This window comes from Emys orbicularis, chromosome 15 (genome assembly GCF_028017835.1).
Source record: "Emys orbicularis isolate rEmyOrb1 chromosome 15, rEmyOrb1.hap1, whole genome shotgun sequence".
Lineage (NCBI taxonomy): Eukaryota > Metazoa > Chordata > Testudines > Emydidae > Emys > Emys orbicularis.
The window spans coordinates 17,108,531-17,122,934 of record NC_088697.1 but is presented as its reverse complement, the minus strand read 5'-3'; the positions used below and the strand labels follow the sequence as shown (position 1 = coordinate 17,122,934).

The 14,404-nt window shown below is 57.0% G+C and overlaps 1 protein-coding gene across 1 annotated transcript in view; it reads right to left on the bottom strand.

Moving 5' to 3' along the window:
* The window catches only part of ROBO4 (roundabout guidance receptor 4), a 100,511-nt gene that overhangs the window by 21,560 nt on the left and 64,547 nt on the right, over positions 1-14,404 (bottom strand). The window contains exons 14-15 of the mRNA XM_065417285.1: positions 12,676-13,014; positions 3,555-3,668 (exon numbers count right to left, since the gene is read on the bottom strand). Of these exons, the coding sequence (XP_065273357.1) occupies positions 3,555-3,668; positions 12,676-13,014 (453 nt within the window). The remainder of the gene's footprint in view (positions 1-3,554; positions 3,669-12,675; positions 13,015-14,404) is intronic.

The following is a 14,404-nucleotide window of genomic DNA, read 5'->3' as shown; positions in this document are numbered from 1 at the left end:
GGCAGAGTGGGGATGGGGACTCAGGGTGGAGCGGGGATGGAGCACCCATGGGGAAAAATATAAGTCAGTTTTTGTGGGTGCAATTGACTGCACAGGGGCGGGGTAACAGGCCCCCCAACCTCCCTATGATGCACAGCTGCTCATGCCTCCCCCCCCGAGAGCTGGTTGCAAAGCCCTCAGCAAGGTGGGGCTCCTAAGGGCTCCACATGCCCAGCGATTTGGAGGTTCTCAAAGAATATAGAGACGAGACAGCTGAGCTGTGCCTAGAGCAGAGCCAACAGGCATTGGGGGCAGAGAGTCTGAATCGCTGCTTGGGGGAGCCTCCTCCCTCTGAGGATTTGCACTCCCCTCGGAGAGGCAGCGTGGCCCAGTGGGTAGAGCGCTAGCCTGGCTCTTGGGAGCCCGCCTGGGGGTCAGCTCCCAGCTCTGCCACAGACTGCCCTGGGTGAGTGTCTCAAGCCAGCAGTTCACCGGCTGGTACAGAACGTAGCCGACAGCTGTAACACCGAGCGAGGTCGGAGCAAGGGTTACATAAAAGCTGTGGATGAGTTTGAGACAGGCTCAACCCACCAGCTAAACACCCTCTCTGTCGGGGATCGCTATGGCAGGGGGCCAGAGCTGAGCCTGCCCCCCCCCCCACACGTTTCTCCTGTGGGCCATGGTGCCAGTGCGGGAGCAGGACTATACTGACCCCTGCTGCAGGGGTCTCGTGGCGATGCGCAGACCTGCGGCCGTCACATGACTGTTGGAAGCAAAGGAAGGGAGCCGGGGACCACAGCCACGGTGGAAGGGGCTGAACTGCAAACCAGAGGCCACGTGCCAGCGGCTCCTGTTACTATTTCTGTGCCCTTCACTGCCCTGATTCTGAGCCAAGGTTCCACATCTCACCAGTTTTACAGCGATGCTAACGGGCAGCTTGTCCACGGTCACCGCAGGCCAGGCAGAGCTGGGAGGAGAAGCCAAGTCTTTAAGTCTAAAAGAGCCAAAGCCCAGCTGCTCTGCCACACAGCATTTCCCTTTGTATAACAGCTGGGGCAAGGCCCTGCTTTACTGCTGGAGGGGTTTTACATCACAGCATTGTGAGCTGATGGGACCTGGGATGTTGCAGAAATGTTGGTTTTCTGTTGCATGTTTAGTGGTTGTAGCCTGGTTCCTGGGGCTGTGCCTTGAAAAGCAGGGGTGGGGGCAGACAGTGTTTGCGGCTGAAAGCGCCTGGGGGGGGGGGGGGGAAGACATGCAGGGAGGGACAGCCCCTGCCCGGTGAGCCCCAGGAAGAACAGAAGTGGATTTAATACATGTAGCGCTCTCCCAGTCGACTGGTTGTGCCTGCAGGGGATGGGCTGCCTCAGGGCATTGCTGCCGGGCTGTGAGCGGTTCCCCTGGAGGGCACGACATTGAATGCAGCCCAGCTCAGCAGGGGGCCGACTGTTCCCAGCCCGGGGGCCAGCCCCCCACCACAGGATTTCTCTTTTTAAAAAATATCATGATGTGGGGGTCAGTGTCTGATGTCTGGGGCCTGACTTGGGGTTTGGACCTTGTGGGGCTGAAACCGAGCCAGACCCAGTCTGGACCCATTACTCAGTCCCAGCAGGCGGGCCCAGCAGCCCAGCCCGCCCTGCCTTTGGGGCTGCAAGCCCCACTCCCAGCCACGGGGTGTGCCGAATGGGGGAGCAGCCCTAGTGAGTGGCTGGAGGGGCAGCGCCCAGCATAGTGCCTCCCCCCCCCCGTCCCTCCTGCAGCACTAGCATAGCCACTCTGCATCCCCGTGGCTGGGGGGCAGAGCTAGGGGTGCAGTAGGATGAGCACTGGGCAGGGCCGGGCTGGGGGATTCCCTACTGAAGAGCCCCGGCTGGCGGCTGTGCGTGGGGCGCTGGTGCCCCCTGCTGCCGATTCTCTAGTAGTGCAAGCCCTGGCAGAATGCAGAGCCACTCCGGCTGGTCTCTCCACTGGGCAGTGATGCCCTACGTGGCTGGGCAGTGAGATCTAGACATGGCCGCCCTGGCTGGCTCAGCGCCGCACGGAGCGCAGGAGAGGCAATGGATTTCCAAACTGTTCACAGCAGCCCAGGCATGGGGACGGTCAGGAAGGGGGTAACAGACTCCAGCCCTGCCCCCAGGCGTTTGCCGTCCCCCGGACGGGCCTGGAGCCCCAGGGAGGTGGCTTACAGAATCGCCTCCTTTTCTCCTGCCAGTCTCCTCATCTTGCCCAGGCCTGGATGCTGCCAGCTCTGCCCTAGGCCAGCCCAGGCTGCCATCTCAGAGGTGCCTCTGGGTAGGGTGGCTCTGCTCAGCGTGGTCCGTGGCATTGGAGGAAGGTGTCTGCAGCTAGGGCAAGAGATGCTCCAAGGAAGGAATCCACCTCACTCAGTGGCCAGGGCCAGCAGCAAGAGGCCAGGGACATGCCCCCAGCTGCAGGCCAGATATCCCGCTGTCCCTCGCTGGGGCCCGGCCTGGGATGGCAGCACCTGGCCACGGTTCCCAGTGCAGCTCCCCAGGCCATGCAGACCTCACAAGGCTCCCACACCTTCCCCTTGCTTGCCCCCAGCCTCTGGGAGAGTGGGGCCAGGGCGGCAGAGGGGGACCAGCCCTGGGGGACAAGGTGGAGCAGGAGCATGTGGACAGTGAGGGGGCAAGTGCCGAAGGATGAGGGCAGCTGGGGGAGCCCGAGCGTCTGGCAGTGTGAGGGGGTGGGGGTGGGGTGTACAGAGGAGCAGGAGAGGGGCCTGGGGGTACCCGAGGGGAGAGATGGGGGGCCTGTGAGAGTCCCTAGGGAGCAGCAGAGGAGGCTGAGTCTCCAGGCCCCAGACAAGCCCAGCCTTTGAGTTCCCTGGCCAGGCATGAGCCCCAGTGGGGGCCAAGTAGGCTGGCCCCCGGGCTTCTCCACCAACTGTCGGGGAAGCGATGCCAGCAAATGGCTCCAGCCAGCCGCAGTGTGTGGAGGGGGAAGGCCCTGGTTTCATGGCCAGAGGTTCACGGAAGACCAGGGAATATTACATCCCCTGCCCCCCACCGGAGAGTTCCACAGGGTAACACAGCCCCCCAGAAACTCCCCCACTAATGCAGCCCCCCAGACACTCCCCAGCCCAAGAGCTCCAGAGGGTAACACAGACCCCCAGAGACACGCCTGCTAACACAGCCCCCCAGACCTCCCACTAACAAAGTGCCCAGAGACTCCTGCCACTAATGCAGCCGTCCAGCACCACCTCCTCCGCTAACACAGCCTCCCCCCCAGAGAGCCTTGTAGGCTAACAGCCCCCCGTGCACCTCCCAGACTACGACAGGGCCCCATGGGTGAACCCAATCTCCCCCAAACTTCCTGCAGTGTCCCACAAGGTCCCATAGCACTCACAGGCCTGCAGAGCACCCAGGAAATTCTTCTGCACCCCACTGCTGCCTTGCAGAGCTGGAGTTCCAGGTGTCCTGACCTTCCCCAGCGCCCCTCCCTTCCAGCCCCCAGGCTACTGGGGAAGGGCAGCCTGGTCTGGTGCTGCAGCCTCAGCGCTCTGGGACCAGGGCTGGAGGAGGGTCCGTGGGGCAGGCCGCGGCTTTGCTCACCTTTGCCTGCGTGACGCTTTCCTGAGCTGCTGGTGCTGGGCGCTCTGCTAGGGCTGGTGGAGTATGCCGGGAGGCTGGGTGACAGCACAGGGGTGCTGTGCGCCTGCTGCAGCTCTGGGGGAGAAGGAGAGGAGGGGTGAGCAGTGGGACAGTGGTGGGGAATAACCAGAGCTGCCCCTCTCCTCGGGGCCCCTCTCAGGCCAGACCTGCTCTCAGCTGGAGCTGTGCAGACGGGGGTGAGCCCACTGAAGCCAGTGGTGGTGCCTGGAATCTGGCCCGCGACAGTGGCTGCTGCATTGGACTTGTCACCAAGCATGGAGGAGCCTGTGAGGAGGTTTTGGGCCCAGTCCCCACCCTGACTTCACTCTGTGACTGAGCCTGGGAATCCCCCTGCGCAGTCCCCCCGGCCTGCCCTGCTCTGCCCCCAGCACCGCTGGGACGGGGTGGTGCACGCTGCGCCACAGCTATTCGCTTCCTAGGGCCCCCAGGCTGCCCCGGCTTGGGGTACATCCACACTGCAGAGACTACACCAGCACAGCTATCCCGGCACAGCCGTGTCCCGTAGATGCAGCCAACGTTGGCAGAAGAGAACATTAGCTATGTGTGCAACACTGCCAGGCCAGGTGCCAGCTCACGCCAAGGCTCCCCGGCCTCCCTGACAAATGCCCAGCTGGAAACCAGCCTGGCTCACCAGTGTGTTAGCATTGTTACAACGGACGTTAGAGCTATAATGTGTTCGGTGTTGGGACTTTATGACATGCTTGTGAGTTGCTGCATGTGTTAATCTCACATATAACATCTGTATCCCATGTTATAGGGCAACATTTACGTATTTTCTCTGTAACTAGAGAACCGTTTGCTATGAACCTGCAAAGCCCCGAGTCATGAGGAAGCACGGCCAGGTGTGAAATACTCATTCACCACAAGAGGTGTTATCTGCTGCTCACACAAAAGGTCTACAGACACCAGACAAGCCATTGTGGGACATCAGTGCACGAAAGACTTCGCTGATTGCTCCCCTCATATCCCTGAAGAGTAGACGTGCTCGTCCTATCCCTTCGAACTCTGGGGGAAGGGAATAAAAATGCCTGGCCAGAAGGAACTTTATCTCTATGCTGCTTGAACTGTGCGGGGCAAAGACTTCTAAGGGTACGCAAGAGAGAGGCCATATAGAGCTTGCTGATTATAGAAACTTCTGTTACCTTTTAGAACCTAAAACTGTAACTCATTTGTGTGTGTGTTTACTGCTTTAACCCTGTCCTTAACCCTGTCTTTTTCTTCTCCAATAAATCTTTAGTTAGTTTATTATAGGATTGGCTACAGCCGTTGTCTTGGGTTTGAGATCTGAGGCGTCACTGACCTGGGGTAAGTGACTTGTCCTTTGTGACTGGAGATAACCTGAGTGTTGTGGTTTTTGGTGTAAGGGACCATCTATCACAAAAGCAAGATGGACTGGAGTGCCCAAGGGGACTGTCTGTGACTCCATGGTTAGGCTGTTACAGTGTTGGAGGAGTTCACACTTGTCACTGGGTTGGTGAATTCTAACTGTGAAACACAGCACCAGTTTGGGGTTTGTGCCCTGGTTTGTGCCAGTCTGTCCTGGGTTGGCACTCATGGTTGTGAGCCACTCCAGACAGCCTGACAACGTCAATGGAAGCCCTCTTCTGTCAGCATAGCTGTGTCTACTCCGGGGGTTAGGTGGGCAGAGCTACCCCGGTCAGGGTGTGGTTGGTTCACACCCCTGACTGACGTAGCTATGCCGATATAACTTTCAAGCCTATGAGTCTGTCTACACTGCAGCTGCAGGTGTGTTTGCAGAAAGGGCAGATCTAGCTAGATCAAAGCAAGGTCGGGTAACAGCAGTAGTGAAGCCAGGGCAGCATGGGGGTGGTATAGGCTAGCCCTGCCCACCCAGGACCCCGGGTACATTCTCTGCTGGTGCTGCCGCAACTTCGCTGCTGCTGTTCCCCGAGGTAGCTTCGATCTAGCTAGATCTGCCCGTACTGCAATCGCAGACATCCCCTTACACGGGTGCTGAGCAGGGCCCTGACTGGCCCCAGAGGACAGGGAGGGGCCATGCGGATTCCTAGAGTCATGGATTCGAAGGCCAGAAGGGATCATTGTGATTGTCTAGTAGCTTGGCCAGCGTAGAGATCCCTGAACGTGTTTGCGACTCCATGATGAGCCAAATCTGGCGCGTGACAGGGCAGGATGCCAGTGAGGGACAGGTGTCTGTCGACAGCATCCAGCCATCGTGTTGTAGGTCCTCCGGGGTGTCCTTTCCGTCCAGCTCCAAATCGAAGGTGATTTTTGCAGGGAAGCTGGTAGGCATTCGGAGCAGATGACCGTGTCCCCTTAGAGCGCTGGGCGACTGAGAGAGCGGGACCTGTGTAGCTAGAAAATGGGTCTCTTCATTCAACTTGAGTTTGAACCATTTGATATTTTTGATATTCAGAAATGCTTCATCTGACTGGTGTCCAGCTTCTTTTCAGTCTTGTTTCAGTCCGTGTTTTGTGCATTGCTTGATTACAAATGTTATTGAGCTTACAACACGTGACCATATCACCTCCCAAATGAGCCATGCAACACTGTTCAAACACGGCTAAGGTGTTAATGGAGATCCAGGGCTTCTTAGCCATTTTGGGGACCAAGGACTGTCATAGCAATATGACCACAAAGCTCTTATGGGAGTCAAAGTTGTCACCCTCGAGGAATCTTCTGCCAGGAACAACGTGGCCTCCTTCTATAAACACTTGTGGAGCTCACCCCCAAGAAAGATCTTTCATTTGGTGTGGTCGACTCCAGTTCTGATCAGCTACTCAGTGCAGAGGTGGAGTGTGTGGCACGCTGGAGGGAACATGTCAGCCAGCTGGTAAATACACTCTCAGCTTTGTGGGACCCTGACATTAAGGCTGCTGCTGAGTTGACCCATTCCATGCAAAACGATCCTGGCAAATCCACCAAAATCCACAGAGATGTAAAGACACATAAGGGAAACCAGGCAGCAGGAATCTGTGGCATTCCTGTGGAACTGTTATCTGGGATCTGAAGCCCATCCAGGCGGAGGGAGAACCAGTATACTTTGGCAGTCTCAACCCTGTTTGAGATTTCAATTGCACTGCGGTTTCGAATGCTATTGAATTTTAAGTTGGATCATTTGAATTCTGGTAACCCAATCATCGCTTTGCCTATGCTCGTTAATCTAAGACAGAAACGTGCAGAGACTAATTAGTGGTCGCTGTTGCCAGGCTTGGTAGACCGGTGAGTTCTGCAGTTGCTGATGGACGATTTCCAGCTATGAGAGATTATGAACTCAATCATCTTCTTTGTTCAACCGTCCTTCCTCGACCAAGGAAATCGGTGAATTCGCTTCCTATGAAACCAGGTGTCAGTGGTGCTGAAGCAATGTTTATAGTGGGGGTGTTGAAGGTGGAAACCATGTGTTTGAGTTGTTATTACTACTTCAAGACAGGGGGTGCTGCAGCACCCCCAGCACCCCTAGTTCCAGCACCTAGGCCAGGTGTTCCTAGAGGCCTGGGTCGGAAAGAGCTAGGCTCAGCGCCCAGGCAAACACCAGTTACTGGGCTAGATGACGGGGCACCTGGATGAGGGTCTCTGGAGAAGTCAGAACAAGTGATCCTGATGGACCTTAAATTCTCTGGAACTCTGTAGGGCAGGAGGGACGGGGTGTGACACTGCACCCCATATTCTTCACAGTAATATTATTATGATATGATTATGGTATAATTATGGTGCATTTTGTACCAGATGGGTCATGTGAAGTGTGATAAATGAAGTATGTGGGGGGGTAGCTCCCTTTGATGGACACCCAGCCAGCCAGTTAGCTGTAAAATCCCTCTTGGTAGCTGTTCTCCACTTGCTTTACCTGTAAAGGGTTAAAAAGTCCCCCAGGTAAAGAAAAAGAAAAAGAAAAAGTGAGCACCTGACCAAAAGATCCAATGGGAAGCTAGAACTTTTTAAAATTGGGAAAGAAACTTTCCCTTTGTCTGTTGTTCTCCGGAGAAGGAGACACAGAGCAGCAATGCTATAAGCAGCAATGCTGTGTAAGGCTTGAACCAGGTATAAAAATTCATCTTCCATACCTAGAAGAAATCATCGGACAGGGCATGTTTAAATAGACACGATTAGGTTTATTTCTTTATTTTGGCTTGTGGATCTCCTCTGTGCTAACCCCAGATGCTTTTGTTTTGCTTGCAACCTTTAAGCTGAACCTCAAGAGAGCTATCTTGACGCTTAATTTTTGTAATTATTTCTTTTACGATTTAGCAAAATGCCTAAGTTCCAGATGTATTTTCTTCCTTTTTGTTTTTAATAAAATTTACCCTTTTTAAGAACAGGATTGGATTTTTGGTGTCCTAAGAGGTTTGTGCACATGTTGTTTGATTAGCTGGTAGCAACAGCTAATTTCCTTTGTTTTCTTTCTCAGCTCTTCCCCGGAGGGGGGTGAAAGGGCTTGAGGATACCCCACAGGGAGGAATTCCCCAGTGCTCCTTCCTGGGTCCAAGGGGTTTTTTTTTTGCATTTGGGTGGTGGCAGTGTTTACCAAGCCAAGGTCAGAGAAAAGCTGTAACCTTGGGAGTTTAATACAAGCCTGGAGCGGCCAGTATTAATTTTCAAAATCCTTGCGGGCCCCACTTCTGTACTCAAAGTGACAGAGTGGGGATTCAGCCTTGACATGAGGCGTCATTGGAAAAGTTATGATTTGCTGAATATGATTATCCTATTTGTATGCATGTATCATTTTTGTATCTGAAGTTATGAATATTGACTATGTACCTGTATTTCAATCGTGCTTACGCTTGATGACACCCACAACTAGCCTTTCTGGTACAACAATGAAGAAGCCAGAGAGTGCTGATGGCCCATCAGCAAAGACAATGGACCCTGAAAGAAACTTAACCTTCCTGTGAATGTTCCAGACAGCCTGTAAGTAATGACTGCTATGACTCAGCAAGGTATGCAAGGGCATATGACCAGGCCACATGACTCTGGACTCCATCTTCGGATGTCCGTGTTTTTCCACAAACTGAGTTTGGGACAAAGGGTTCCCGCCATATGTTAAAGATCTGTAAGGCAGTGGGCAGCACAGCTTCGGGGAGAGGTGACCAGCCCTCTGTGGAGAAAGAAGTGGTTCGGAACTATTTAGAAAAACTGGACGAGCACAAGTCCATGGGGCCGGATGCGCTGCATCCGAGGGTGCTAAAGGAGTTGGCGGATGTGATTGCAGAGCCATTGGCCATTATCTTTGAAAACTCATGGCGATCGGGGGAGGTCCCGGATGACTGGAAAAAGGCTAATGTAGTGTCCATCTTTAAAAAAGGGAAGGAGGAGGATCCGGGGAACTACAGGCCAGTCAGCCTCACCTCAGTCCCTGGAAAAATCATGGAGCAAGTCCTCAAGGAATCAATTCTGAAGCACTTAGAGGAGAGGAAAGTGATCAGGAACAGTCAGCATGGATTCACCAAAGTCAAGTCATGCCTGACTAACATAATTGCCTTCTATAACGAGATAACTGGCTCTGTGGATGAGGCTAAAGCAGTGGACGTGTTATTTCTTGACTTTAGCAAAGCTTTTGATATGGTCTCCCACAGAATTCTTGCTGGCAAGTTAAAGAAGTATGGGCTGGATGAATGGACTATAAGGTGGATAGAAAACTGGCTAGATCGTCGGGCTCAACGGGTAGTGATCAATGGCTCCATGTCTAGTTGGCAGCCGGTATCAAGTAGAGTGCCCCAAGGGTCGGTCCTGGGGCTGGTTTTGTTCAATATCTTCATTAATGATCTGGAGGATAGCGTGGACTGCACCCTCAGCAAGTTTGCAGATGACACTAAACTGGGAGGAGTGGTAGACACGCTGGAGGGTAGGGATAGGATACAGAGGGACCTAGACAAATTAGAGGATTGGGCCAAAAGAAATCTGATGAGGTTCAACAAGGACAAGTGCAGAGTCCTGCACTTAGGACGGAAGAATCCCATGCACTGTTACAGACTAGGGACCGAATGGCTAGGCAGCAGTTCTGCAGAAAAGGACCTAGGGGTTAGGGTGGATGAGAAGATGGATATGAGTCGACAGTGTGCCCTTGTTGCCAAGAAGGCTAATGGCATTTTGGGCTGTATAAGTAGGGGCATTGCCAGCAGATCGAGGGACGTGATCATTCCCCTCTATTCAACATTGGTGAGGCCTCATCTGGAGTACTGTGTCCAGTTTTGGGCCCCACATTACAAGAAGGATGTGGAAAAATTGGAAAGAGTCCAGCGGAGGGCAACAAAAATGATTAGGGGGCTGGAGCACATAACTTATGAGAAGCTGAGGGAACTGGGATTATTTAGTCTGCAGAAGAGAAGAATGAGAGGGGATTTGATAGCTGCTTTCAACTACCTGAAAGGGGGTTACAAAGAGGCTGGATCTAGACTGTTCTCAGTGGTAGCAGATGACAGAACAAGGAGTAATGGTCTCAAGTTACAGTGGGAGAGGTTTAGGTTGGATATTAGGAAAAACTTTTTCACTAGGAGGGTGGTGAAGGACTGGAATGGGTTACCTAGGGAGGTGGTGGAATCTCCTTCCTTAGAGGTTTTTAAGGCCCAGCTTGACAAAGCCCTGGCTGGGATGATTTAGTTGGGGATTGGTCCTGCTTTGAGCAGGGGGTTGGACTAGATGACGTCCTGAGGTCTCTTCCAACCCTGATATTCTATGATTCTATGATTCTGTGAAGGCAGGGAGTGACGTCATCTGTTGTTCTTCGCGCCCCACACAAGAGGACTCCGGAAAACACCTGCGGATCAAAGACTGAACTGGGGAAGTGCTGGACTCAGGCTAAGGGATCTCTAGCCTGTGTATGAAAACCCTGGGGCTTCCAAGCTGCAAAACAAGTGTAGCTTGTGCCTTAAGAATCTGCCAACCTGCTCGTATCATCAGCCAGGGTGAGAATTTGCTAATTCATATCCTGTCTTTCTAGTGCTTAGTTTGCATTTTTGTTTATTTGCTAGGTGATCTGCTTTGATCTGTTTGCTATCCCTTTTAATCACTTAAAATCTATCTTTTTGTAGGTCATAAACTTGTTTTCTGTTTTAATCTGAACCAGTAAGTTTGGAATGAAGTGCTTGGGAATCTTAGCTCAAGGGGCAGGGGCTGTTGCATTTCCTGTCCACATTGAGGGGCGAACTCTATGAGCTTGCACTGTACAGTCCCCTGTGCAGCACAAGATGGTATAATTTTGGGTTTGTACTCCGGAGTGGGGGGGGGGGGGGGGCAGTCCTAGGCTGGGAAGCTGGTGGTTATTTTGGCTGTAGCCTCTCTATTGTTGGTTCATGCAGTGGCTGGTCAGACAGCCTGCATATAACTCCAGCTGGGTGTGTCCCTACCTGTGCGAATGCTGGTGGAAGTGTAGGACCGGGAGCAGCACACTGGGAAAAGGATCCCAGGCTCGTGAGTCAGAGGGCTCATTGGTACCCCAGTCCCAGGTGGCACCCCGGGGGGATCCCATCACATGGGGATCTCACTCCACCAGTGAATCCTGCGCTAGAGTGGCCAGGCCAACTGTCCTGGGGTGAGGTGTTGGCTCCCCACAGCATGTAGTGTCCCTGCTGCCCACTCAAGCGCACGTGTCTGGGGCGGGGGCCAAAGTCACTCCCCGGTGCTGCCTCCCCCTCCACTGGACTCTGGATGCACTTGTCTTGGCTGAAATCCCCAAAGGCAGAGCAGCTGGGGCCCAAGCTGCAGACAGTGCCTGGGACGGAGGAGCGGCTACGCTGTCACCCAGCGACCTGCACCCCAGCACGGCACAGCACCCTGGGGCAGCTCAGGGAGGGAGCGCTCACCGCACAGCTCATGGCAAGTAACTAGGGTCCATTGGCTTTCTCTAACCTCCCTGGTGCTGGCTTGTCCCTGAACTCTGGAGATAATTTAATTCCGGCCTCCCTCAGCACCCCTTCCACAGCAGCCTCCCTCTCCCACATTGGCAGCCCCTCTGAAGGCAGTGAGGCTGCTGGGATCAGCACGTGTTTCCCTCCCCGGGGTTTGCCAGGAGCTGGATGCAAGGACAGGGTGCAGCTGGCATGTGGGACAGTGGTGGTGGGTGGCACAGGCTGAGGGGACGCAGGGCAGGGCTGTTGCTGTGGGCATGGGGGGGTGGTACGATGCCAGCAATACTTTGCGCTGCCCGAGGGCTGTTCAGCCATTGGACTCAGAGCACAGAGGTGTGGGGGGAGGGGGAGGGCTCTGGTCCCCACTGCTCAGTGTGGGACAGGCCCAGACAGGGGCACACACACAACCCAGGAGCCCTGGCTTCCGTGTCTGTCCCCTGCTGCTCTGTGCTACTGCTGGACTGGGCTCCTGACCCCCTGCTGTCAGTGTGGTCCTGGCCCCCTCCCCGGGGCACACACCAGCCCCGTGCTCCCTCAGCCAGTGCCGCAGGAAGCCAGACAGCACTGGCCAGTGCTCCCGCTGCTCCCTTCCTCCGGCGCCCTCCTTTGCCGCGGGGCCTGGGGAAGGGACAGGCTGGGCCAGTGCGCTGCCCTTCTCCCGACACCCTGCTGGAAGCCATACTGGAGCTCACAGGGCTCGTTCCGGGTGCAGATCCAGACCCCGGTGTGAAGCCAGGACAAGGGCAAAGAACGAAGAAAGGCCATGGCCAACCGCCAGGGCAGGGGAGCGCCTGGGCGAGTCCCCTCCATGGGCAGGCCCAGCTGGGCTGCGACGCCAGCAGAACAGCCGCAGGGCTGCTTTGGGGAGCAGGCCCATGCCCAGACCTTGGGGGGGGTGGGGGTGGGAATGCCAGGGGCACGGCACCGGGCTGTGGCCGGGCTGTTTGGCGGGGCATACGCCCAGTGGGATGGCCACGCTGGGGAAAGGCTGAGCTTGTTGGGGACTGCGGCAGGCTAAGGTCGATGGCGGTCCCGGCGTCTGGGCTGGTGTCAGCACGTGCAGGGCGCAGTGTGGCAGGGCAGCGAGTTGCCACAGGCTCAGCGGATCAGGAGGGAAACGCCAATCCTACCCGCTGGGCCAGTGTGCCCGCGTGGCACCCTGCAGCCCCTGAATGCAGGCCCAGCCACCCTGAGGTCAGAGCCCCTAGCTCCCAGCTGGGACTTCCCACAGCCCTTACCTCTCTTGCTGCTGCTCTCCAAGGGACCCTGCAGGGTGAGGCCGGGGGGCCCGGGGCCCGCTGGCTTCCACAGCCCTCTCTTTTCGGCTCCCCCCGCACAGCCGCTCTCCATGCCGAGGCTCTGCCTGTAACGGGGCCCGAGCCTGGGGTCAGTGGGTCCCCCGGGCTCCGCGGCTCTGCGGTGAGGGCCAGGGGTGCTGGGCAGCGGAGGGCGGTGGAAGGTTTGCATGTCCTTGGCAGGAAGGTCGACATAGAGCACCCTGTACAGGCTGCTGCTGTCGGGCCCCCGTGGGACGGCCAGGATCTGGGAGCTCTGGCTTGGCCTGTCAAAGGACACGGCTGCAGAGAGAGAAAGGGGAGAGACGGTGTGTTAGGCTCCCGGCGCCATGAGCCTCTCCCCCCGCCCCCCCGCCCCACAGACACACCCAGCCCGCAGCTCTCCCTCCCCCCGCCCCACAGACACACCCAGCCCGCAGCTCTCCCCCCCGCCCCACAGACACACCCAGCCCGCAGCTCTCCCCCCCGCCCCACAGACACACCCAGCCCGCAGCTCTCCCGCTCTGCCCCACAGACACACCCAGCCAGCAGCTCTCCCCCCCACCCCACAGACACACCCAGCCCGCAGCTCTCCCCCCCGCCCCACAGACACACCCAGCCCGCAGCTCTCCCCCCTACCCCCTGCCCCACAGACACACCCAGCCCGCAGCTCTCCCGCCCCGCCCCACAGACACACCCAGCCCGCAGCTCTCCCCCCTACCCCCTGCCCCACAGACACACCCAGCCCGCAGTTCTCCCGCCCCGCCCCACAGACACACCCAGCCCGCAGCTCTCCCCCCTACCCCCTGCCCCACAGACACACCCAGCCCGCAGCTCTCCCCCCCACCCCACAGACACACCCAGCCCGCAGCTCTCCCACCGCCCCACAGACACACCCAGCCCGCAGCTCTCCCACCACCCCACAGACACACCCAGCCCACAGCTCTCCCCCCGCCCCACAGACACACCCAGCTTGCAGCTCTCCCCGCTGCCCCACAGACACACCCAGCCCACAGCTCTCCTCCCCCAGCCCCATGCACCGACAGACACACCCAGCCCACAGCTCTCCCCCCCACCCCCGGCCCCACAGACACACCCAGCCCACAACTCTCCCCCCCCCGCCCCACACACCGACAGACACACCCAGCCCACAGCTCTTCCCCCCGCCCCCCACACCGACAGACACACCCAGCCCACAGCTCTCCCCCCTGCCCCATGCACCCACAAACACACCCAGCCCACAGCTCTCCCACAGCCCCACAGACACACCCAGCCTGCAGCTCTCCTCCCCCAGCCCAACAGACACACCCAGCCCGCAGCTCTCTCCCCCGCCCCCTGCCCCACAGACACACCCAGCCCGCAGCTCTCCCCCCACCCCCGGCCCCACAGACACACCCAGCCTGCAGCTCTTCCCCCCGCCCCACAGACACACCCAGCCCGCAGCTCCCCCCCTCTCCCCGTAGCACACATGGACCCTGCACACACCCCAAAGGCACACCCAGTCTACAGCACACACCCCCTGCACACTCATACCCAAAGCACATCCAGCCTGCAGCTTACACCCACCTTCCTGGCCCGGGGCTGGGGGGATAACTGTGCAGTGGGGTCTGTCTCCCCGAGTGGCAGCTCCCCTGCAGGGCTGGCCCAGCCTTCCCTCCTGCCCTGCCTCAGGCCTGCCCCAGCTGCAGGGTCC